The following is a 26,955-nucleotide window of genomic DNA, read 5'->3' on the forward strand; positions in this document are numbered from 1 at the left end:
GTGTTTTGTTACTTACAATCTGGTACCATAAAGGGACCAAATCAGACACGGCTATGAGATAAAATTCTCTGAATTGTTAGAGGATGGAATCAGTATTCTGTATTCTAGTTCTGCTGCACACTCTGTGAGTGATTTTCAGCAAGCCAGTTAACCCTTCTTAGTTTATTATCTATAATTTGAATTTATATTATCTGTAAAGTAGATAATAACAAACCTTAAATCAATTGTTGTTGTTTACAACAATGTATTTCTTCCATTTAGGGATTACAAACTTATTTCCTAAGCTTTTTCATTCGGAGCACAAAATTTCTAACAAAATCTCAGCTGAAAGAACAGACGTTTGCCTTTAAAAATGTATTCACTGTTCTCAAAAATTAATGAGGTAAATTAGGCTTTGAAATATACAAATATAATGCTTTTCTTCAACTTCTACTAGCCATTTGTGTCATTTGTGATCCACTCTGAGTAAAATGAGTAGAGTTTTTAGGATAATTCCAATTTACGTCACTTAATATATTTAGGAAATTGGTGTTTTGATATAATTGGTTTTTGAGATTTTGACATCTGTACATGACCTACAAGTTCCTCTATATTTAATTGAGACCACTAAGAAATAAAGAAGTTTTAAATTCTTATTGTCTTTTATTGTTGTAAATTACATTTTGGATGTCCCAAATAACTTTACTTATTCCAGCATTAATGTGACATTTTGTCATCCGCAACAGCAAGATAAGAGTGACCTCAGAAAGTGTCTGGTGCCTGAAGTATCTGGAAGACAGAAAGTCCTAGTTTCTCCAAAACATGTGTATGTTCTTCCTCCTCTCCTCAGAGATTTTTTCATTAATGTCAAAGCCCAAAGGGACCCTCTAACTTTATCTCATCTTCTGTTTTATTCAGACTTTAAATTAATATATTATTCTTTCTGAAGGTTTAAAAATTTCAAACTATGCATCTCAGTACAAATGAGAAAAAGCTTGAAGGATATAGGTAAATTTTGGGTTTACTATTTACCTGGTGATATGTTCTTCATAAGATAAAAAGCTAACCAGATTAGACAGGATTGGGTATTGTGAGACCAACTGAAAGAAAATATTCAAAAATATTTTTAATAACAGTAATTTTATATGCTCTTCTTATACTGCTATTGGGCCACGCAAAATACACTAGTAAAGTAACTTGAATTGCACAGTCCACATCAGCAAAACATTTTTCAATAAACACAGTCATACATACCCCCATACATATACATATACATATACATATATATATATATATATATATATATATATATACACACTTCAATCTTGATTCAAAAACTGAAATAGCTAAAATTCATATACAAAAATAAAAAAAAAACTTTCTCTTCATTCTGAAAGGTAACTGTTGGCCTATATGTGATTTCTTTTGGTTTCAATTATGGATTAAAATAACTATTTCATGTAATGCTAGTAAAGTCCAAAATCTGATAAAACTCGGACAACAAATTTTCTCTCATAGAAAAAAAGGAATTAGGTAGAAAAATATAGAAAAAGCATCTCCTGAACACTCTGTGAGACATAAACACCTTCTAAACATGTAATAAATAAAATTAAAATTTGGAAGTATAGAACAGAAATTACATGGACTGAAAAAAACAAACTGTCTTCAGTTTTAACAATTTGTAAATATCTACTGGATGCAGACAGGCTAAAATCACTTAGAATGCCAGGCTGTTAAATACTGTACTGTATTACTCAAATGTCCACATCAATATTTCCTGTATATATAATCAAAGAAAATTAAAATGACACGTTCTCTTAAGATTAGTAACTAAATACTAAAATGTTCAGCGAATATAGTGAAGCGTTCACAGTGCTTGTGAAGTATTTAGTTAACTTAGAAGCACAATGCCAACTATTTCTGAAGTTTGATGATTCTCCATTATATTTTAATGCAAAATCCAAGCGGTAAGTTTTATATTTCAAAGTAGCCCAGTAGATCATTAATTACATAAACATTCTAAAACTTTCAAAAGCAAATTGTTAGAGGAGAATGTGCCTGAAGCTCCAGGGTAGGTATTTCTCTGAAACGCAGCTAGTTGGTTGAACCAGCAAATACCCCAAATAACTAGGAAACAAGGCAAAAAAGAAGATGTGCACTGAGAAAAACACTTACGTGGTACATAGACTGACATAGCAATAGTCAAACTGCTAATTATGGTTATCACCCAGGTTCATATTCATACGTACAATGCCACAGAGCTGTCTAAGTTGATAAATCAGATTCTATCCTTTTAAAGATGTTTCTCTTTACGCCTTGCCTATAATAGTACACTTCTTTACTTATTCAAAGCATGAATCCTCTTTTAGTCAGATCCTGTCCCTTTTGGCTCTGTACATCTCCTGGGAGTGCAGAATGATTCAGTGGTAACTTAGTCATTTGCGCACTGTACAAGTAGATTTCACTGAAGAGGGAAAAAATAAAGACTCTACTTATTACTGGAACAGTTTGTGTTAAATAAAGATAATTAAAGCATCAACAACATACCCCCTTTGCGTTTAATTAGTTCCTCTTTCACTATAATTTGTTACTAAAGGTCAAATATGAGCCATTTTTAAAAAATAAATGTAAAATATGTATTATAATGCAAATTGAGAACAGAAAATTGAAACACACTCCTAGATACTTTGCAACAAAGTTTTAAGGTTAAATGTCTGGAAGCAGTCCTCAATGTAAATGCTTACATATAATGACAGTGTTCCCATGTTTTGTGTCTACATTGGACTGCTGCTACTGTAACACTGTTATATTTATTATGCTCTAGGACATTTGCTAAGCTGAAAGTTGTGAAGAACTTTGTTCCTGAGAGTTGCTTGTGATTATTAAAAAGTCTTTGATATGTGCCTATGTGAGTACATGCGTGTAGAAAAGTAAGAAAAGAGATGATGCTTTCCTGCATGGTTAAACTGATTGCCCCCTTAATGCGTGAATACAGAGTCCTGTTAAGGCCACTGTTACACATATATATTTATGAGGAAATTGACCTACTTAGTTTATAGATACAGTATTACGTATGTGATAACCAACCAATCAATATACTTCTGCAGCACAACATCCTAGTTAACGTTTGAAAGGTTTATAAACCAATTAACTGACTACCCTACAAAGCAGTTTCAAAAAAAATTTCTACACCTTTCACTTTTACAGAAATGAGACTTTGAAATGAAAGGAAATGAAACTAGTTATATTTGTCAGCACACTGTGGTGTCATAAGCATTTTTCTTTACTAAACAGTACTTTTCCAATTAGAAAAGGCATAGGGATAATTCATAAAGGATTACAGAATTGGCCAGGAAGCAGTACACCCCAAGCAAAGGGATGCTACCCAGAAACTCCTATACTGTTTCTTCTAATCGTAAGGGTGACATATATTTCTAAAACTATACATTCAAAAAAATAGCGTTTTAAGCAGTCAGTAATCATTCTTTGTAAAGCAGAGCAAATAAAAAAGAAACAGAAAGCAAACAGAAACAGGCTCAAAGGGCCTAGTCTTCAAACAGTGGCTATTAATGTGCAAATCTCATATTCACAATGGAAAGTTTCAGCGAAGGAAACCTGCTTAAATGACATAATTTTGCACTATGTAACCAAGTGGAGAAAATAGCATATATTAATTATAAAGTGACATTTGTAACTAATATAGGAAAACAAAAAAATGATTTACAAATTAAAACTATGATTTATAATTATGATTGAGGATGCAACCCTCCAAGCCGCAAAGTGATTCCTGTTACGCACTGAGCTTTCTTATCTTTGACAATCTTTGCTGAAAGTTGATAGTATGGAGGCCCCTGACAGGCAATGTTCAGCACCTTGAGGGTTTGGATTTTAAATCTGTGATCCAGAAAAACACTTGCTTAAACTCATCCCCATTCAGCAAATTACTTTTGTATACATCTAACTTTTGGCAAGTGTTTAAGACCTATTGAATACTAAGGAATCTAAACATTTGCTTACCATTAAATAGACATGTATGTAAGAGCTTTACTGAACAGAATTGCTAAATTGGAGACTAAAAGAACATTTCAGAGAGTGGTAGCATGCAAAAAAAAAAAAAAAACAAGAGCAGCTTTCAAAATGAAAGGCAGATTGAAAAAGTGAAGGTGAAACGTCAAGTCTATTGAATACACAACTTAGTTTTAATCTTTATATTTAAACACTTAATTCAGGAAGGAGGAGCGTTACAAATTGTTTTTAGTTTTCTCCATTTATGTTCTCCTATATAGTACTGAATCAAACAAAATGCACTTGAGAACTCATGTGAGGTGTTCAAAAAGGAAACGTCACGTAATCAAAATGAAAACAACTTGTACTCACTTGGGCACACCAATCAGTCATGTAAGAAGAGACTTTATTTCCTGGCGGTGATATTGCGGCTATACAAAAGTATCAATTACCGATTCTAATTACATTAATGGAAAATGAGTATCACTTCTCATCTATAGTACTTAGAACATATACTTCCTGCTCTGCCTACTTGCTTGTTTTAAAACTTCATACACCTTCTAATGTCTCCTTAGAACAAAGGCAGGAATCCTTAGCCAAAGCAGGCATACAAGGTTCAGCTACTCTCTCTATAACGTGCATGCTATTTTGCCATTTGTTCTATTTCACATGTACAGCTGAACTATGAAACTATCTGCTATAATACCAAATCATAATAGCTTATTTATAACTGCTTCATATTTCTCTATAAACAACATGCTGAACAAGAGTTCCACCCGGTTTGGGTGTTAAAAATATTAATATTTTTGCCTAATAAATTGACAAATGCTCCCCTGTCAATGCTTGAGACATGGAAAGTCTATGTATTACTTATGAAAATATGTCTTAATGCCTACAGCATTATAGAAAAGCATGAACAAAACTATATAAATGTCACTCAGCAGCAAGTTGGCAAGTACCTGTACGAAAACTTAACAGAAATGTTGTGCCTAATTCTCTCTTCAGTAAAGGCTTTTATTTAGCATTACCCTTACTGTTTTCTGAAAACTTTCCTTAACTTATGCGTATGCTTTACAGGTGCACAAGAACTTTCAACATACTCAAAAATAAAAAGACAGGGAATTAGAATATCAGCTATAAACTATTCAGCTAAATTAACCTTCATAGCAAATTAGACATCTAGCACAGAAAAAAACCTGTCAGGCACTGAGAATCTGGATTCGTACCGAGCTAAATAAATAATGGAGCAATTGAGAATGTATTTCTTTCAGTTTGACTATTGCAAGTAAACGTGCAGCAAAGCCATTTTCTTCTACTAAAAAATATTTTAAAAGATTATTTGTATATCAAAAATATGTCCTCACAGAATATGTTCAGTAATTCAAAAATATATATATTTTTGGAATATAATTTCAAAGGGGGTTTTTATCAAGCAAAATAATCATTTGTGTAGTGTAATCCTTTACCATTCCTACATTTACCATTCAAGTCTTTTTCTCCACCGAAAATAAACTACACTTTTGACAGGTTTTAATTCTTATGTTTAGATTAATCACCTCAGCAAGAAAGATACAGTATCTGGCTCACATAGCTTCCACTTCTACTTTGTCATTACACCGTTCACTAAAAAGTCATAATCTGTCTTGTATGTGCTTAGTAAAACTTACCAGATGTAAGCTTGGAAACTTTCTTAGTACTTCATATTTTATATAGTCTATATTTTCAAACTGAAATTGCAATGTTCTCTCCAGGAGAGAGCTAATGAAATGTATCACCCAGAAACTACTGTGTCAAATGTTCTATAAAACATCTGCACGACTTGTAAAACAACATACACAAAAATACGGGCAGATATTACATCAATCACACATTTCTGGCAATCTGGAGGACTGAGTGGCTCATACAATGCATTTCCTTTTGCAGTATTTTAAGTATTTCTGAGCAGAATGCAAATACTGGTTACACACTGTAAAACTTCAAATGTAGTAGCCTAGCAGACGTGTCAAAGTATAAAAATGTGATAGTGTACCATATCTGCATGTTAATAAGTTGAAAAGAAAGCCAACTAGTTGTTAAACTAGTCTGATTTTCCCTGTTCCAGACTTGGCTCCGTATTTGCATGAATCAGCCTTCATTTCTCTCTAGATTCTTGCGTAACATGCACTGTAGCTGAGAAAACTCAGAATATGTATCTTACATGGAAAGATATAATGGAAATCACTAATTGTTTATCGTTTATCTCATTTTACAATCACTCAAATATTATTCCAAGAAAAATTATCTCTGTTCAGGCTACATATGTGTCTTATAAATTAAACAAAACTGAGCCTTTCACTGGGGCCTGATTCTCCACTGTGGCATTCCTATTTCATTTCAGGGATGGTAAAGAAGTCTGTCTCATAGCGGTTTTAGGCTGTCAGAGCTTCACTGAACCGATCTCAGTCAGCAGAGCCAAGATCAGAGCCAGTCACTTGTAGCACTCTTAAACGAAGAAACACCTCATTCTGAGAGGTTTCACTGAGCTCAGCAGAACTACAGACAGCTATACAGGAGCTGGGCTCCTTCGTTTGAATTAATGAATTTGTAATATACATGGAAAAAAAAACAAAACCAATGAAAATATACTAGGGTCTGATTCTAAGCTCACTTGCACTTATGTGTATTCAGAGCCACTGCTGAACTCAGTGAAATTCCAATGGTGTAAATTAGATCACAGATAGGCTCCTAGACGACTAAAGGATTTTGTTCTTAATGAACGACCTGATAATTAGAGTCATTAACGTTTCAACGACTGCACATTCACTCACTCGCGCACAGACACAGCCCTCCGAGGCGTGCGTAACCCCCTTTCCCCACAGCGCCCGGCCGCCTAGGTGGAAGTTTCCCCGCCGTGAGAGCTCGCTCCCCCTGCACCTCGGGGCGGCTCAGCCTCAGCCTGGCGGCGGGCGAAGGCCCCTAGGGCTGCAAGGGGACCGGCACGAGCGGGCTCTAAAGGCGCGGCCCGGGAGGTGGGCCCGAGGGAGGTCTCTTTCCTTCTGACTGCTGCCATCAGCCTTTTCTCGCCTTAAATGGGCCCTAATGGAGGCTGAGAGCTGGCACAGGGTGCTCAGCGCCGCCTGAACGGCCTGCGCGCTGATAAGGGCATTTCAGGCTCCCCGCGCCGCTCGCTGTCTGGGTTAGTGACCCACCCGGCGCGGCCGTTGGCGGCAGCCGTTGCCCGCGGCCCGCCCCTCCCCCCGCGGCCGGCTGCCGTTGCGCGCCCGCGCGGGGGCGAGGCGGCCGCGGAGGCGGCCCCGGAGGCGTGGCTGGTGTGAAAAGCAGGCACAATACTAACAATATTAAAAATAAAAATTTTAAAAAAGGAAAAAAAAAACGGAACACGATCTCTGCCTTGCCTTCCTGCGTGCTGTGTTTTGGTCTGAGCACCTGACTGATGGGGGGGGAGGGGGGAACTAAGAGGCTGTAGCGGGTCGCTGCTCCTGAGGGTCGTGTGCGGCCGTGCCGGTGTGGGAGGCGGGGGGGGGGGGGAATCCCCGCTCCCCCTGGTGTGTGTGCGTGTGCGTGCGCGTGCGCGTGTGTGCCCGCCCGCCCGCCGGCAGCTGGCGGTGCGGGGGCGTGCGGGCACTAGAGCGGGGACACGCAGCTCTCTTACCTGCTTGCTGTACTTGCTGCTGGCCTGACAGCTGTACTCGGAGCAGTGGTCCGAGCCGATGGAGATGTTGTCGCCGGCGCCCACGAAGGTGTTGGCCGGGGGCAGTTCCTGCACGGCCTGGTGCTTTTTGCCGGCGGTGGGGGACTGCGGGTGCAGCTGGACGGTGGGCAGCGGCGAGCTCGACTTGTAGTGCCGGGCCAGGTCGGGGCTGCCCGGGCCGCCGTTGACCGAGCGGTAGCGCCCCATGCTGGGGCTGTCCGAGAGCTTCTCGTTGACGCTGTCGTAGCGCTGCCCGTTGGGCTTGGAGGCCTCCACGGTGACGATGCTGCTGTAGAGGGGCTGCTTGCCCTTCTTGCCCTTCTTGTCCTTCTTGGGCTTCTTGGCCTTGTCGTGCGGCTGCGGGGTGAAGAAGTCCTCGTGGTCCTTCTTGCCGGCCTCGTAGCCGTGTTTGCCCTTGGAGCGGCAGTAGCGGGCCATGACCACCACCAGGATGAGCAGGATGACGGTCATGATGCCGGCCACCACGCCGATGACGATGCTGAGCCGCTGCTTGCTCAGCTCGTAGCTGGGGTCGCCGGCGATGTCCTGGGTCAGGGGCGTGTGGAGGCTGCGGGCCACCTGGCTCTCCACCACGGTGGCGTTGGAGAGGCTCTCGTTGACGAAGACGTGGAGCAGGGCGGTGGTGGACTGCGGCGGCTGCCCGCTGTCGTTCACCTGCACCACCAGGCGGTGCAGGCCGTAGTGCTTGGGGGCCAGCTTGCCCACCAGCGACACCACGCCGCTGGCCGGGTCGATCTCGAAGAGCTTGAAGGGGTTGCCCCCGACGATGCTGTAGTTGAGGTCGGCGTTGAGGCCGGTGTCGGCGTCGGTGGCCACCACGGTGGCCACCACGGTGCGCAGGTTGCTGGAGGGCGGCAGCACGGTGTAGGAGCTGTTGCTGGGGAAGGTGACCGTGGGCGCGTTGTCGTTCTCGTCCATCACGAAGAGGGACACGGTGGCGGTGGCAGAGCGCGGCGGCTCGCCTCCGTCCACCGCCTTCACCTTGAAAGTGTAGCTGGTCTGCTGCTCCCGGTCGAAGGAGACGGTGGAGTAAATGGTGCCGGTGTCGTTCTCGATGGAGAAGATGCCGGCTGCCTGGTCGTGCTCGCCTGGCTGGATGGAGAGGCTGAGCTCGGCGTTGCGGCCCTTGTCGAAGTCCATCACGGTCACCATGCCCACGGGGCTGTTGGGCTGCAGGTTCTCCTTCACGTAGAAAGTGAACACGTCCTGCATGAAGCGCGGCTCGTTGTCGTTGCGGTCTGCCACCCGCACCACCACGGTGGTGGAGCCCTGCAGGGAAGGCACCCCCTTGTCCCGGGCCGTCACCTGGAACTCGTAGGTGTCGCGTTGCTCGCGGTCCAGCACCGCCTGCACCGACACGTCGCCCGAGTCCGGGTCGATGCTGAAGATGCCTCCTGGTGCCTCCGAGGAAAGGGGCGAGGGCTCCAGGGAGTAGGTGATCTCGGCGTTCTTGCCGCTGTCCGCGTCCGTGGCGACCACTGTGGCCACCCTCTCGCCGGGCAAGTTGTTCTCCGGGAAGGAGACCTCCAGCACGGCCTGGCTGAACACGGGAGGGTTGTCATTAGTGTCCCCGACCCGCACCAGCAAAGAGTTGTTGCTGGACAAGCTCGGGCTGCCCGAGTCCACAGCCACGATCACCACGTTGTAGTCGCGGACAGCCTCGTAGTCCAGAGGGGCCGAAGTGTGGAGGAAATACTTGCGCTTGTTCTGTGGCTCCCCCTCGCCCTCGCTGGCCGGCTTGAGCTGGAAGGGCACGTCTCCCACCACGGTGCAGGTCACCACGCCGTTCTCGCCCTGGTCCCGGTCCGACACCTGCACCAACGCGATAGGAGTATCCACCAGCACGTCCTCGGCCACGCTGGCCACCCCGTCCCGCAGCGGGATGCGCCCGATTTTACGGATGTCGATGGTGGGCACGTTGTCGTTCTCGTCGCGGATGTTTAGCACTACCGTGGCCTTGTCTGTCTTGGGGGGCTGGCCCCGGTCCCGGGCCATGACGGTGAAGCGAAGCTGGTTCACCTCCTCGCGGTCGATGCGGTGCAAGACGCTGAGCCAGCCCGAGGTCTCGTCCAGCCGCAGCAGGCGCCTCACGGACTCGGTGGCCGCCCCGAAGACGTACTCGATCTGCCCGTTTACCCCCACGTCCAGGTCTGCGGCTCGAAGCTGCAGGATGGGGGTCCCGGGACTGCTGTTCTCCGCCAGGTCCGCCTCGTAGACGCTCTTCTCGAAGCGGGGGCTGTTGTCGTTCACGTCGGTGATCAGCACCCTCAGGATAGCCTGCGAGGAGCGGGCCGGGTCGCCGCCATCCCGTACGCGGAGGCTTAGCTCGTAGGAGTCCCGCTGCTCCCGGTCCAGCGCCCCCTTGACGATCAGCTGCGGCTGCTTCTCCCCGTCGAGGGTATCGGCTACCTGCAGCTCGAACACGCTGCTCCGGGCCGCCCCGTCCGCCTCCTGCCTCCGCTTGCTGCCGCCGGGGTAGAGGGCGCTCTCGGCGGCCACGGAAGCCGCCCCCCCGCCGCCGCCGCCGCCGCCGCCCCCGCCGCCCCCGCCGCCGCCGCGCCGGCCCCCGTCCCCGCCGGGCTCCTGCAGCAGCTCGTAGCGCTCGATGCCGTTGCGGCCAAAGTCCCTGTCGGTGGCGGTGGGAAGCAGGTAGAGGGTCCCCACGGGCCGGTTCTCCTCCACGGTAAGCGTGAGGACAGGGGAAGGGAAGGTAGGGGTGTTGTCGTTGATGTCCAGGATGATGACCCGGCCCTCGAAGAGGTCCACCCAGCTCTGCGAGGGGCCGATGACCGACACCTCGAAGTCTAGGAAGCACTCGTTCTCGTCGAAGATCATCTGGCACTGCGGCAGCTTCTCGCGGTCGATGCGCCGCTCCGTGGTGCTCAGCTCCCCGGTCATGTTATCGATCTTGAGGTAGTCGGAGCCCGATTCCAGGCTGAATGTCACCTCTCCGGAGCCCGTCACGATACCCAGGTCGGAAGCCACGTTGCCGATGCGGATGTCGGCGGGTCCCTCCTCGGCCAGCCTGTACCTCAGGAGCTGCTTGGCCGCTGCTAGGCTGACCCAGAGCGGCGGAGGCAGGAGGAGCAAGAAGCAGCAGCAGCAGCAGCAATGTACAAAGCCAAGGAGAGTCCGCATCTTCCTCATCTTCTTCGCACCGAAAACCCCCCTCCTCTCAGTCCCACCCGCCCCTCAGTAAACTCCCCTGATAAGCCAACAGAAAGGCGTCCGGATGATCAATTATAAAATCCTTCTGTTCCTGGAAACTTACTGTCTCATGGCTGCTGCAATTGGTGGTCAAAACCCTGCTGTTGGCTCCTCTGCTGTTCTCCCTGCCTTCCAGTTGCGATATACTTACAGTTCACGGGACAGTGTATTTTGCTTTTTAAAGATTCATCTCAGCAGATAGGATGGGATTTTCCTCCTCCTCCCCCTTCTCCTCCTCCTCCTCTCTGATTTTACTGTAATCACTTTGCAAGGTTTGCAATAAAAGCAGGAGCAGAACTGTGCGATTTGAAGCCCCCCAGGTCGTCTTCTTCGACACTAGAGTTAACTACAATTCACACACTCTCTCTTTTCTCTCTCTCTCTCTCTCTCTCTCGCTCTCTCGCTCTCGCTCTCTCTCAGCCGTTTACGACCAAGGCATTAGCTTTATTCTTCCCCCTCTCTGCACACACAGGAAAAAAATGTGATTCGCTTTATTCAAAGGGCTTGTGTCCGGGAAAACTCCAAATCCTCTTAGCAATGGGCAGTTCTTTAAAAAATTAATAATAATTTAAAAAGATTAAAAAAAATTAAAAATCCCAATAATGTCGGTAGCTGTACAACTGATAGGAGAAGAACCCCGTGTATTACAGAGCAGTCCATAGACTATCCCCTTCGGTTGGCAGAAAAGCACCCAAATCCATCTTCAGAGATCGCCTAAAATGTTCACCTCTTTCTCCGGAGAGGATTTTTTTAACAACTCTGCGCAAGGTCATTAGTCACAAAGCAACGATACAGAAACTGCAGAAGCCGTTTGCCCACAATTTGCAAGGCTGTAGATATGAACATACACAACAGTCCCAAGTTTGTTTTTGCATCCGCAGTTTGTGTGTGTGCCTTACCTGCATTTGTACTGCATGTGTTATAGCAATCTGGATCTGCAGCACTGAGAGCGATTCACAAATGAGATTGCAGTCTCTCTCTCGCTCTCTCTCTCTTTCTCGCTCTCTCTCGCCTCTTCCTTCCCGTCCCAATGCAGGTAACCAGATCTGAACTTGATCCTTTCAGTTCAAAGGTTAGCAACAAGACTGTGTTGTCCAAAGGCGATTATTGGTCTCTCGTTAATATACCCGGAGCGGAACAAGATGTAACTGGATCCCCCACGTGAATTAACACAGATTCTGAATTACATCCATATAAGCGGAATGGCAAAGGGGAGGGGAAAAGAGCCGCGACGCGGTTAAAAAATGCACAGAGTTCTATTTGCAAATAAAATGATATCAGTCAGTTGTTTCCTCTGATCTGCACCGCCACGGTGGGTGAAATCTGCAATTGTGTATTCCCTCCTGTGTCTTTCAGAGAAGTGTGGCTCAGGCGCTTTCACGGCAAAGCGGCTTGTGCTTTAAAATGTTGAATGGCAACTGAGAAGCTTCCCACCCGGAAAAAAAAAAAAAAAAAAAAGCAGTAAACCGGCAAGTTTGCCCAAAGTGGTGGGAGCTGCTGAAGCCTCTCTCGGTAGCTCTTCCCTGACGCTGCAGCAGTAGAGCCGCCTGCGCTACACACACACAGAAAGAGAGAGAGAGAGAGAGAAAGAGAGAGAAAGAGAGAGCGAGCGAGCGAGGGAGGGAGGGAGGGAGGAGGGAGGACGAGTCAAGCGCTGCACTCCAGAAAGCCCAGCCTTACCCTCTGTCTCTGCTGCTGCTCTTGCTGCAAGTGGGATAGCTGCTCATCACAAAACACCAGTTCAGTCCTCAGCACCGATCCTCATTACACGCCAGAGTGTTGCTGCTGTTGCCATCCCTAAGCCGTGATCGGTAGTGATTCTCTCCCACCCTTTCCCTCCCCACCTCCGCTTTAGACTGTGAACCGAGCAACGATTTTTAAAGAAAATGTTTATTCGCCTTTCTTTTAGGCAGAGCTGGTGCACGTTCGGAGCTCTGTATTTTGCGGAATCACACTGGTAAGAAAGCTCGTTTCGCACAGATTCCCACCTTTCCCTGTCGTGTTGGCGCTTTTGTGAAATAGCTGCAGTCACTGTAACTGGATAAAACTCCAGGGAGGAAGGGGGTCTGCTTTAGAGCTCAGACTTTCGTCCTGTTCCCCAGTGCTATTCGAGCCTTTGGGGCTTTGTGTTCACGTTCTTCCTATTACTATCATCTGAATGTGTCTTTTCAGCAGTGTTTGTGGGTTTCCTAGGAGAGAAAGGAAAAAAAAAAAAATCCTCGGAGAAGGAGACTAGGGAGGGGGCGAGAGGTTTAGGAGAATAAACACATGTAAGAAGTAACAGATTTATTTCCACAGAGACTTGCTGCTTCGATGACTGCTAAAATGTAGCGTCACCTACCAGGGTAAGTGGGAAATAAACTTTAACATTAAAACTCTCCGCTCAACTTTGTTTATTCTAGCGTCCCTAGTCCGCTTCTCCTTTTGACTTTGTGCCATTTAATCGCCCGTGGCAGTTGCGTGCCTCTGCCCTCTGGGTGATGCCTCGCTCCTATACCTGTCTTTTCCGTTCGGATCTAGGAAAGAAAAGAGGGATATTCGGGAATGCTGGCGGAAGAGGGAGGACCTGGGCATGCATGGGGCAGGCAGTGGGAGAGAGCTGGGGTGCGAGTGTGCGCGCAGGGCGGGAGAGGCAGGCATCCAGCTGGTCTCTCTCCCTCTGTGAATGCATGTGGGAAAACAAGTTGTTGCGGGTTCTCTGTGTGTCCATGTGTATGGGTTGTTCTTTGTTTTAAATGGTTCTTTCGAATAAAGAGAAAACAGTCTAATGGCCTTCTTTCATGGTGATGACACATTTGAGTGAAAGCAGCCGGATATGTTGGGATGGTTCAAAGCAACGGTCACAGCATGTCTTTGTCATCTGGGGCGGTGAGTCAATGTGGGAGGGAAGGTTGCCACCTCTTTCCTTGGGGAGCCGAGAGCCACGGAGGGGCAGAGCCTGTGTTGCATGGAGTCCGCGCCGGGGAACGAGAGACTGCCCCCCGCTCCGCAGGGCTGGAGGCTTCTCCGCCGGCAGCGGTGGCGGCGGCTCCAGCCCCTGCCGCTCTCGCTGCCTTGCCAGGACGCGAAAACCCTCCCCCGCTGATGCTGGAGACACTCGGCTTTATATCTGCAGCATCAGCGAGAAAGCCCGGCTCGGCGCAGGCTCAGTGCTCACCGCCGCAGTCCCGGACGGAGGAGGGGGGCTCGGGAGCTCAGCATCTTCGCAGCGGGTTAAGTAGGATTAATACCAAATCCCTATTATATTTGCCAAGCAACTTGAATTTATCAAAATCCCCCCTCGCTGTTCTGGAGCTCCGAGAGGAGGAAATTTTGCCCACAGTGTAAGATCCAGACATACCAGTACGTAGGAATACCAGCATACTGCATTACACCGGCTCCCTGCACTAGCAATACAATTACAACCCGAGGCTCCCGCTGTTCCCTTTCCTTTGTGCTGTTAAACGCAGCCAGGAAACTTAATGTATTCGCCAGAAGAGGGGCGGGATGAAAGCGCTTTCAACCTCCCCGCCATAAACTTTAATCGGATTCCGCGCTGTTGCACGGCATGGACTCTTCGCCTCTTGTCTGCGTCTCCTTCCCCGTTGTCTCCCATGTCTACTACTACTACTGTCTGCTTTGCAAGAGCTTGATTCTTCAGGCGAATAAGTGATTTCTTTCTCTTGCCATATGCAATCTCTCCCCCCTCCCCTTCCTACCCTCTCTGGCCTGTCTTACACACACTATGCCTTTCACATGCGGTCTGCGCCCCCTCAGCCCCCCTCCCCTTCTTTCTCTTTTGCAGTGTCTTCACATGCAATCTCTCCCTGAATGTGCAATGTCTTTCCTGCTCAAGAGTGCAGCGTCCTTCACAGTGGATTGGTTCCTCTTTCGGAGCAGAGGTAACGGCCTCCCCCCGCCTTTTCTCTCATACCTCCTTCCTCCCCCTCCTCCTCCTTTCCTCCCTCCCCCAGGGCAGGCGGCCGGCGTGGGAAATGGGCCCGACGTGCGCTGCATAGTGGATGGCAGCGCTGCTCCCGGCCCACGTGCCCCGGCTGCGGGAGGGGAGGAGGGGCTGTGCTGGCCTTGCCCCCCCGATCCCAGCCCGGCACGGCTGCGGCTCCGGCCCCGACCCCGGCCCCCACCCCCATCCCGTGTGTTGGCGGGGGGAGAGGGGATCACCCTCCCGCCGGCAGCCCGCCGCCATCCCCGCACTACGGGCTCTCGCTCCCGCTGTCAACTGCGCTCGCAGCTGTTTCGGTGTCAGTGGCAACAAGCCCAGCTGTTTCGGGTGGGGGAGCTTTGGCTCCCTTGGACAAATCTGTTGCGCAGTACAACCTGCCCCTCCTTCTCCCCCCACTGCTCCCTCCCCCCAGCTGCACTCATAACGCCCACATGGCGCTCAGACACGACGCGGCATTTGTCCTCCTGATCTGGTGAGATCAAGTGGGAAATGGGATCACAAACGTAATCGTCTGTAATAAATAAAATAGCCCGGGATGCTGGAGATCTACCGAGGGGAAATAAGAACGCGTGTCCTTAAATGGACCATCTGATAACGCCAACGAGGAGGCATCTTGCGTGTGGGAAAGGCTCCGTCTGGCTGGCAGTCCCAGGCGCGCGGCGCGGGGAATCCGGCGGGAGCAGCCCGGGAGCTCCCCGCTCCGCTGCCTCCCCAGGCAGCCGCGGGGCTGCTGCGGCGCTGGGTGGTGCCTGGAAAGACAGGGGTCCTCGATAAGACATGCAGCTGTAATTAACGGCCAGTTTGTCTGAATTTCTTGGCGGAGCCTGGCTCCTGCCGCTCGGGTGTGAGCTCTCTCGCGCAGGGGGGAGTTATCCTCTCGCCCCAGCACAATTTGGTTTTGCAGTTTAGGAGCGTCGGTGGCTCTAACTGGAAAATCACATCTAGGGCCGCAGTGGGGACCTATCGCGGGTTAAAGTGAGAGCGATTATTGAAACATACATACCGCTATATACATTAACAAATATATGTTATTGTGTATTGCTATGTATAGATACACACGCGCGCACGTAAGTGAAGAAGCTCCCGAAGGAAAAAAAAATTCAGGTGGGCTTTCATTGAAAGAAAGTAACATATTCATAATAATATGAGGAAAAGGTTAAATACAGTAAACATGACAGCCAATTCTAAAGGAGAGGAAAAACAACAACCCAAAACCCCACATACAGCAGTTAAAGCCTTTTGACGGAAGGGAGAAACTAACTCAAGAACTCCACCAAGGGACAAACAGATGCAATGACACCACAACAGCACTAAGCCTGCCTTGACCTTTCATCTTTTAAAAGCGTCTTGCTGATTTGGTGCAATTCTGCTGTGATCTCTTCACCTCTCTTCCCTATGACAACCTCCCTTAGGCCGCTGCAGAGCTCCCTTAGCTCGTTGCAGCGAATATACTGGGAGGTCGGCTGAATTATAGGGAGTGCTGACACTTGCCCAGGGTCTTTCACAGCTTTGCAGATATGCTTGCTATGTAGTAGCAGATAATAGACACAAGTGCTTAAAATATTCATTGCAGTAGCAGCCTTTCTGGTGGACATTAAAACTTAAGACTTTGAATAAGGAAACCACAGGCTTCCTTTTAAGCAGGTATTAACTGTTTGCTTTTGTGGTTATTTAACTTAATGCAAGCCAAACGTAAAGCTAGTTGCCTTGTTTAAATCTCTCTTTTACTCTGAGAATTTAGAAGCAGAAAATACATTACAGAAGTTACTGACAAGGCAAAAATAATCTGTATTGGATATCAGTGGTTAAATCTTAAATAAATATAACTACACTCTTAAAATAATATTTGAGTTTTATGCAAAAATTTTTTTTTTGCACAGCCATGATTCCATCTTCATTTCTGTGTTTTCAGATTCATAAATAATGCTTAAAAATGGCACATTTAGCAGAAGAAGTTGTGAGTCTATTTACCAATATTGTAACAGTATATATTATCTTCTTTACAAATCACAGTGATTAAGCTTGAGAGGATTTTTTTCTCTTTTTTTTTTTCTTTTAAAATAACTTTATTCTATAGGATTTGTTTTTGAAAAGTCATTTACAGAAAGAGTGTTTTTTCCCAGATGTTGACAAAAGATCTAACCATTCAGAATTATGTAAAAATGGTAGGTGGATTATGCTTAAAATCAAAGGAAAAATAATGAAAGGTCTTTAGAAAAGCATATGGATTTGCATGGAGTAAGGCAGGTTTTGGTTAGATTTATACCTCATATGCAGCTACAGGCTTTCCTGGATTTGAAGGAATATAAATGAGTGCTGTACCCAGCCCCATTATTTTATAGACTTATTTTTTAATCAAACTATTATTTGATTTCTCTAAATGCAAAGTCAACTATAGGAAAAAAAGGTATTTAAGGTGAGTTTTGAATTCATAGCACAATTAGAGAGACATTCTGCATTATTAGTATATATGCTACCTAAAAGAGATACAATGAGACATTCAGGGAAGATAATTAAAGTTGGATTTAATTTAAATGAAATGTATGAGAACCAGGTAGCACTGACAAAGAGAGAAAAATGTGTTCATTTTCACTGAAAATATTAAATGAGTACTGCTGATATTCTATGGATTCACTAGCACAGAACATCACAGTTACTTTTGGAAATAATGTAGGTTATTTTGTGATATAATGTTTCCAATGTCGATACATATAGGGAGCACATAGAAAGTTTCAAAGTGCTTTGTAAAGAAAAGATGATTATCCATAGGAGATAGCAGGAAGTACAATGACCTGCTCAGTCACCCTACAAGCCACTAGCAAATAGTTCTTTTCAGATTAGGTTCATCAGACCATACAGTTTTGCACTTGCATAGTTTTTTTAATATATTCTGCATCCACCTCAGTATTTGTCTTTGAATAAGTGGCAGTTATGTTCTCTTTATTTGATGCACTGCCTGAAAATTTTTATTTGATGGACTGATGGAAAATCACAGAAGCTCATTCTGAAGAGAGTTTAAAACAAATTCATGTTCCAGAGAACTATGTATACAAAGGAAAGTCTTGTATCATGAAACTTGATGGAGACTGGTAAAATACACTAAACTTTTGTAGTTGTATTGAAATAAAGTTATTCTTAAGCTACTGTTCGCATATCTTTCTTTCAGCTATCTCTTATATCCAAAATTGAGTCCATAGATTTTCTAAAATCATTTTGTCTCTGTGCCCTCTTCAAGGCTTCTCAATCTAACATTATTTTTCATTTCTGTAATCTGCAGGGATTTTTTTAATTATTATTTTTTTCAGGATGCTGCAAATATTTTTGCTATCAGTTAAAGTGTTATTTAATTTTTGAATGAGAGTTATGAGGTCATAAAATCTTTTGTCTGATACTCCTAGAGCATCCTTGCAGCTTTAATTTATTATTAATATAATTCAGTAAAGATCTGGCATGTCTTCCTGAATCTATTGTCTCAGCTGCCTGTTGAGCAGAAGAGAAAATACCTAAGAAAAAGGGCACCTCCAGAGTTCACAGAAAGAACCTTTGATATTAAAATTCAGATATTGTTATGGATAATTGAATCTTCTGGAGATCACTATTCTCTTCTATGTGTTACTTTCAGTATATGTTATTGCTGAAAAGGTAATTTTTAAGTCTACATATATATGTATGTACATATTTGGGAGCTTTAATGTTTCTGTGTGCTTCATAAAAAATAATCATTGCTCTGCAGCTGAAACGAGGGAGGGCTATATAAATACACAGTTGCTATAGATTAAGGAAATAAGTAAGGAGACAAAGGAAGTAATTTAGCGTAGGACCAAGATGTTGATTGCTTATTGGACCTTATCTGGCCTTTGTCTGCAGTGATTAAAGCTGCTTTACCAAGTATTTTGTTAAACCAACCAAGTTTAATCAGGTTTTGCACTTATTTCTCCAAAACAAGACAGAAGGGGTAATAGGTACCCTTTCCACGGGTAAGACTGCACCTTTAATCTATCTTTGAAATCATTTGTTCTCCTGCTGCCTCTCTTCCACTTTTGCCATGCGCACAGGCAGCCATACTTTTATGTCTGTTTTAACCATTTTGCAAAGTTTTTTGGTTATCATCCTTTACATAATTACATTTCTAGCTTCCTTTATAAGAGTAATAAGTACTGTACAGAGTGGGGTTTTATGACCTACAATGTGTCTAGAGGAAGAGAGGTACTGATAAGTTTCCACGTTTTTCATCTTCTAATAGAAGCCTGACATATCTTCCAGTTCATTCATTCTGTGAGATGATTAAAAAGTTGCTCTTCAACAAACTAAACCTCATCCAGGGCTCAGCAGGAAATAACTGCAATCTAAGCACATTAAAGAACAGACAGCTCAACCAAAGTGTACCTCTTTTTTTTTTGCCTTTTAAGATCATGCGAAAAAGAGAAATGCAGTCTAATATTGTGATAAAACTGGAAGCCTGCAACAGCTGGTTGTTAGGTAAGGATATAGAGCCTAATCCAAAGCATACAGAAGTCAATAGAAATACTTTGACTAAATAATCTTTGCATTAGGCACCTAGTGAGCGAATGCTTTCTAAAGCATTCATGCAGATCTTAAGCAGATGAGTGAAGAAGAAAATGATGTGCATTTTAATCAAAATAAATGTTATTAAACCACTTGATGGTGTAAAAGTTATTTTGTCTGTCCATAGAGATCACACTTATTACTCAGAATAAACCGGAAGTGGACCCCTGGGAGTCCTATCCTCCAATACTGCATTCAATCATATTGTATAAATCTTATCAAGTACTTAAAATCAATTAGTAGTTTTATGGTTATTGTCTTCTGGAACGTAATTCCTCAAGTGGCTAGAAATATTTTGATTTTTGAGCTTAAATTTATTTTGTCTATTCTATCTCTATTTGTTCTTATGTTGATACTGATCTCAAAGTTCAAGACCTCACAATAAATATCCTCAGGCTCTGTTTACATATTCATCTATTTACAGACAGCATTTCTCTCATCTTATTGTTTGCAAAACAATAGAAGTTTTTCAGTGTCCTCTCATGAAATAACAACTTCTTTCCCAGCATCAGGCTGACAGCCTCCCCCTTCACCTGCTCCATTCTTAGCGAATGTTTCAGTGAACCTTTCTTTAATATGGGGATCCAGAACTGTTCACAGTTATGAACTGTTATGAGAATGCATTGTGCCTGATGCAACAGCATTAAACGTCCTTTTCTTTCCTGGAAATACCTTGTCTAATACCTCACATTAGCATTTTTCATAGCTACATCACGTTTTGGTGCCTGACAGTCCTTCTCTGGTTCACTGACTTTTCTGGTTCTTTCTTTTTCCCTGTCATTTCTAGCGGATGAGCTACCAGTTTATAGCAGAAAATCTTGTTACATTGCTCTTTGTACTATTAAATTTAATCCCATTTCTATTATAGAAGTCATCAAGGTCTTCTGATTCTTCCTGTATGTTTTTATGTTTTCAGTGATTCTCAGACCTGTGTTATCAGCAAATTTCAGCAGCATGCTCCAATGTTTTGTGATCTAGTTTTTAATTTAAGTATTAAAATGATCTATACCAAGACTGGCCTAGGAAGAACTCCACTAAGAACTTTCTTCTAGTGATACAAACATAGAACACAACCTGTTGTCCTCTCCTGAACAGTCAGCTGCTTCAATTCCTTATCTTCTCAATCTTCGTTAATACTTTTCCTATGAGACATTATATCTAAAACTGTTGTGAAATCCAGATGGCTGAGATCTGCATTCCGTGGGCATCTCTGCGTAAATAGGTCTAAATTTATCTATTTTTGCTTATTTATAACATGTTCTGCAAAAGTGAAGCCATTGCCTTCCTAGCAGTTTTCTAATACGATATCAAGGTTTATGTTTGATACCTTATTGAAGTCTACAAGATTAAATAATATTTATATTTTCTGCTATTTGGCCATTGCATGTCTGTGTGTCTGTCTTTTCTATGTATTTTCCATCTGTTGTCTAGATAATTTATCTGCAGGTTCATTATCTTACACATTTAAATGCTTCATAGTCAAAGAATAAGAGTGAAAAGGCAGGTAAAAAGCAGTAGACCTTTGCAGGATAAGAGATGTTATATTCTGACAAACAGGAATTAACGCCTTCAAAGAGTTGTGTAAATGCATAGATAGAAGGAGAATAAGGTGAAAAGAAACTGAAAACATGCATAGGTTTGGCATTTTACAGGAATAGAGCTGTCCAGAATGTCAAAGGTCGGTCCAAATGAAGAGAGATGTTACAAGTTACTGGCTGAATATACTAAAAATGGTGTGATACTTCAATTTTTATTTTAAGGCCTTGTTGAACAAGCAAAATTGAGATAGTACAATAAATTGTTCCTTGGAGATTCTTCTATTAAGCACCATAGAGAAGGCTAGTAACATAGATTAGAAGGAGAAGAAAGTAGAGCCATGAGAGGAATTTACATGAGGGTGAAGAAAAGGAAGTATATTTTATTTTGCTTTATGAATAGATGCAATTAAAATTATATAGAGGTAAATGAAGAAAAGCAGATTTCAGAAATCTGAAAGAATTCCAGTTTTAGAATTATATATCAGGATTTATGGGAGAAACTACTTTTTAAACTAAGTTATTTATCCTCTTTTATTATTTATTAACTTTTTTTAAACAAATTTTAACATTGTCTAATTCTAATATCGTCTATTTTTTTTTTCTCAAAGGAGACTACATGATACTTAGTGTGGTTTAGGTGGATATATTTAACTTACTGCAGTTCCAAAAAGTTGATGAAGGCGAAGCAATGAGAAAAAAAGTTTTCTAGTTTTCATCTAATGTGTCGTTCCGGGGAAAAGTTATTGATTTCACATGGTATTATTATTACTCTGTTAGTTATAACTAAGAATGAAAACATCAGCTATTATGACTTCATGATACTTCCTTTAATATATCCCCATTTTTGGTTGCTTATTACTTTATTGAGCTTTAGAACATAACTTCTTCCTCCCAGGTCTGAAGCTCAAGTCACATTTTTAAATGAAGTCAAGCAAACTGATTCAATGACTTGTGATAATGAAGCTAGATTATTTTATCTGTGATGAAAGTTACATAAAATCTTATTTAAACAATTTCAGTACTTTCATACATTTTATCACGAACTTGAACTTTATGAAGATACTGACTTTTATGAATATTTTTTCTGACTGTTGCAATCCACCTGCCTAGGTTTATTCAAGTTATAACCCACTGAAAAAATGAAGTTTATATATGCTCGGTAGGCACTTTCTAAATTTTCAGAAAATAAGTTCGCCAAAGATTTCATTCACATTAGGTGTAGTCCAACCAGTGATTGCCTAATACTTTCTTGCCACTCTTTGACCAGAAACCATTCCTCTCAGATACTATACGACCTCTCTTTTGAGAAAAGACAATAGGGAGCAGGAAGCTGCCACGCTTGAATACAGAGGAATGAAAGTTAGGTATGAATACAGACAAAAGGATGAAGAAAGATTCTAGGCAGTCCTAAGTATCATTGCTGTCAAAAAACAACTGTAAAACCTACTACCAAATTTCTCTGTCCATGCCCTCATAACGAATGGTAACTTATTGTTAATTTTTAGTTATTGTTCAAATACCTGTGGTTTATTCAACATATCAAAACGATGCAGTCTGGATGACCAAGCATGTAAGCATCACTATTATGGCATATGATTGAACTTTTGTTCTGTTTTCAGTTTGGTTGGATTTTGAGTGGAAAATGATATAGTCAAAAACTATTTTAAAAAATTATTCATATTCCCACATCAAGCAGTCAGAAGTTATAAAATATCAGAATTAATACTGTCAGCAGACCCTTAATTCAGATACCTTTGAACTGTCCATTGAAATATCTGGTTGCAGTCTAATTACATGTTAGCATACTGTCTTTTTCCACTTGTATTAAACACATAGAATGAATGGTACCCACTTAATAGGCAGCTATTGAATATTTTGCTTTATTCTATGTTCAGTATCTGCCTCAAGGCCTTGTTTACTGCACACTGTTCAAATAACATCCTGAACAAAGAATTATTAAATGGAACTTTTATGACATACCTCACTGCTTTGTCTAAACAATTCAAAAATATAAATTAATTTGTAAGGAACTGCATTATTCTGGGGGTTATTATGCGTCCAATATCACAAAAGGGAAAGTAAATAGAGATAAGCACCAAAATTGCTACTGACTTTATGTATCTAATTTGAGCCTTTTCGGCCTTTACTTTTGCGGGTGCTTAGAATTATACAGCAAAGCAAAAATTTCACTGACACAAGTTGTACCTGGGGATGTTCACTGTTCTGCAAATCAGTCTCAGCATTTCAGGTCAGGAACTCAGAAACAGACGAAATCACAATCAAAACATTTTTTTCTGTGACTTAACAACATGCAGGAATTCTGTGGCAGAAGTGAGTATCAGTCTCCAACTTTACAGTATGATGTTCTAACACCCTGAAACAATGTTTTCCTCCTTGATTTCACTGAAGAGCAGGTCAGTTCTGCACAATGAAGAAATTAGGGCCCCAGGGTGGGAAGGGAACAACTCTAATGAAACACCATGTCAGAATGCACAGCCGGGTGGGTTGAATTATGGTTCCACCTATAATGTTATTTTTATAATTTTCTAACTATGAAATGAGCATTTCATTTTATGACTCTAATAATATCCTTTTAATATGTCTGTTTGGCATATAGTATTTTTTATTGCATACAAATAAAAGCAAAAATCCCTTTCTCTACAAAAGGAAATGCATATAGGTATGCAACGCTTTGCAGAAGAAAGAACTGGGGGGAAAGGAAGAAATATGGAATAAGCGTTAAGTGGGAAATGCACAGATGGTAGAAGTTCCCAAATGTTCTAGTCTTCTCTTTGCACATCTTTTGCTATGTAAGTGCGATAACATTTGTTAGAAGGGATGATTAAGACTTTAAGGCTTCACAGAAGGAAAGTAATTTAGTAGAAAGACTTGAAAGACAGAATATTCAAACATGAAATGTATTCCATGTATTTCCTTGTATTCATGTATTCCCTTCACGGGAGTTAAAAAAGGTCAGATCCAGAGAGGTAACTTAGGTGTAATGACACCTAACTGCTGTTCTGTAAACAAAAGTTTGGATGATCAGTTAAATTATCCTCAGACACTTTATTAAGGTTAGGTTAGGTTAAAATACCTCTCTGTGAAGGAGAAGACCTGAGTCGGTTCCCCTTCATCCAGGAATAGCTCTGTTTTTCTCAGAGGAATAGGTAATATACTATGTATTAGCAGTGCAGAAAACTTAAAATCATTTGAGATATTATACAAAGGGGAACCATAGAACTAGGAAAAATATAGCTACCCTATCTTCAAGTAAGTAGTCTAACTATTAGGCCTCAAAATGAGGTAGCTTTTCTGTGCCTCCTTTTCCTCCAGCACAGCTCATACACTCCTATGCTTTATCCTGCTTATGGCCATCCTAGTGCTCACTATGCCATATCTCAGGTGGGAAAAGAGCACCTTGAGGACACAGGTCAGTGAATTCAAGAATGTTTTTGTGTTGAGGGAAATGGAAGAAAGTTATGTTATACAAACTGATTTACCTAGGTTCAATTTCAGCGATTCCTATCCAACATATATACAACTGTATGCATACGTTTGCAAATCTATGTATATTTATTTATCTGATAATAGGAATAAAATATTTGCTAAGCAGCTCTTGATAGTTGTAAAATTCTATAAACTGCTAGAGTTGTCAATAGACTATTACAATTATTTATCAGTGATATGCAGAATATGACCAGTTTTCTTAAGTTAGATTCATCTATAGGAAAACTTAGAATGAATAATTTAGGCTGGATGCATAGTGCTTTTGTTTGTGTTATAAGCATATGCACTTTAAAAGAAGAAATATTAACTTTTTAGAAAATATCCTTGTTTTTAATTAACAGGAAAGATTAGACTTCAGCTAACTTTCTTGAAGAATGAAAACATCTTTACTGTTCTTCAGTCATGTTGGAAATTTAAGGTCTGAGTCTGAAAACAGCTCATGTAATAGTCTTTTCTCACTACTCAAGCAGTCCTGTCAAAACCATCATGTAAGGCCTCTGTCAGAGCCAACATGCTGATTCAAAAAAAATACTGACTCCTGGGCCAGACTGAGGACTAATCAATCATGAAATATTATTTTTAAAATAGTATTTTCCTCTTTATACAGGGGAAAAAAGCTTTTCAGTGTTCAGCTCTTGTCTTACCTTTACAACAGTAAGATTTCTGTCAGTGATTCTTCATTAAACCTAATTGAAAACTGGAGAGACAGATACAAAAATATTCCCATCTTGTGGCTGTTTAGAGTGACCGGAGAGATATTTATGAAGAAAAAAACATATATTTCTAAAATAGGACACGTTTCTGTTTTAAAGAAGGACATCAGAGAGCCAAATTGTCAAATGTAGTGTGCAATTATAGTGCAGCCAGAATCTCACTTGCTTATATCCTGCTTTCTCTTAAGATGATCTTTTGGTTGTCTGGCTGGCTTTCTTCAGCATTTTGTTTCCCAGAGCTGACTATTCTTTATAAAAATATCTACATGCCAATTTAAGACATTCTGAAGTCAATCAGTTGTTGATGTAAGTATGTATTATAGGACTTTCCTTCACTCTTATGTGGTTAATGAATATGTTGCCATGACTTTGAAAGGCTCTGGTGCCTCAGCACATTTTCAGAAATACTCTACTTGAAAACACTTCCATTTATAATGGGGTCTAAATCTCATTTCCCTCAATATCTGCCCTCACTCAGTCTTTTTTAAAGCTTCTCCGGAAAAATTATATCTCCGCTGCTGCTCCTGCTCTTAATGTTTTCCTAGTATCAGTAGGAGCAGAAACTAACTGATGACTCGCTCTGCTACTCTTACAGAGACAACATGCAGACACTGCACAATCCTCCGTTCCTGGCTAAAGAGTTCTATGTTACCGTTTCATATTATCTACACACACTGCATCTGCTTCATGCCTCTGCAAAAGTGCCATGTCTCACTTAGTCTCTGCCACTTCACATTTTCTCTGCGGGGGCTTAGAAGAAGACTGATAAAGATTCCCTTAATTTTAGTCCACTGCAGATCCTAATTGGAAAGAAAAAAAAAAAAAACCCATCTTCAGAACTAGTGGTTCAGATACAATCCTAGATGAGCAGAAGGAGGCAAAATTGAAGGGGATATAAAAGGTGAGAAAAGAGATGGAAGTTGTACTATGTGATTGTGTCCTTCAGTCGCTGAGTCAGCAGGAGCCAAGAGCTCTGCAGGGGCACGCTTAGCCTTCACATTTCTCCACAGAAACCCCATCTGGCCAACTAAATTGCCAGCAATTGACAAGCCATGCTGGAAGCAGTATCCAGCTATTCTCAGTCAGTGTGAAGGTTACTGTGTTATGGGATGTAGTAGGAAAGGAAGTAAGGAAGTCTTGCAAAGCTATACCTCACATACAATAAGGGAAAGCATCCAAAATATGTGACAAAACTCAGACTGTTCTCTGTTGCAATCCTTAGACATATCAAGGACTGGACATTCTGAGAAAATTTAGCTACTGCTTTAGAAGGAGCCAATATTCTTCTTGGGAAGAAAAAAGAAAAACTTGTGAAGAAAAAAAACTGAAGGAAATTGAATAGTCAAATTTTGCTATAGAATTTTTATTTGAATTCCAGAATCAAAGCTTTTATTTGCATTCTTTCTGTCAAGCTATCTGAAGCAAACAGGGTGAGGTTCAAATATTTGGGAGCTCTTCTTGAACTTAGCAATCACCTCTAGCTTCAGCTTTAATTTAAAAGGCCTAAAAACCCGAAATACCTTCCCTGGTCTTAACATGCAATATTCACTCACACTCAAGCACTGAACTGAGATAGAAAGCAAGAAAAATATATTTTGTTGTTTTATCCCATTGTCATTGGATAAAAGAAGCCAGTAATTTATGCGAGGAAAGCCCTACAAGAATATATCAGTCACTGGTTTTATGTGACTGGTAAAATACCAAATGTAAATAGTAAAATACCAAATGTACTTTAATCCTTCAGTTCAATGTTTCCCAACCAGTGAGACAGCTCTCACTAATGAA

General features: G+C 42.5%; 1 protein-coding gene and 1 long non-coding RNA gene across 7 annotated transcripts in view; one reads left to right on the forward strand and one right to left on the reverse strand.

Annotated features, from left to right (window-relative positions):
- Window positions 1-10,929, reverse strand: part of PCDH7 (protocadherin 7) — a 282,519-nt gene extending 271,590 nt beyond the window's left edge. For 2 of the 5 annotated variants that reach the window (XM_068943226.1, XM_068943224.1), the window contains exon 1: window positions 7,637-10,929. In XM_068943226.1, the coding sequence (XP_068799327.1) occupies window positions 7,637-10,843 (3,207 nt within the window). In that variant the 5' untranslated portion in view covers window positions 10,844-10,929. The remainder of the gene's footprint in view (window positions 1-7,636) is intronic. The other 3 variants (XM_068943223.1, XM_068943222.1, XM_068943221.1) reach the window with 2 other exon arrangements.
- Window positions 10,930-12,561: 1,632 nt separating this feature from the next.
- Window positions 12,562-26,955, forward strand: part of LOC104143066 (uncharacterized) — a 98,962-nt gene continuing 84,568 nt past the window's right edge. Inside the window, exons 1-5 of one of the 2 annotated variants that reach the window (XR_011141081.1) lie at window positions 12,562-12,714; window positions 12,813-12,860; window positions 13,202-13,248; window positions 14,688-14,784; window positions 15,898-17,989. This is a non-coding gene — a long non-coding RNA (uncharacterized lncRNA). Of the gene's footprint in view, window positions 12,715-12,812; window positions 12,861-13,201; window positions 13,249-14,687; window positions 14,785-15,897; window positions 17,990-26,955 lie in introns of those variants that run through there. The other variant, XR_693840.2, reaches the window with a different exon arrangement.

Source organism: Struthio camelus, chromosome 4 (genome assembly GCF_040807025.1).
Source record: "Struthio camelus isolate bStrCam1 chromosome 4, bStrCam1.hap1, whole genome shotgun sequence".
In the NCBI taxonomy this organism is placed as follows: domain Eukaryota; kingdom Metazoa; phylum Chordata; class Aves; order Struthioniformes; family Struthionidae; genus Struthio; species Struthio camelus.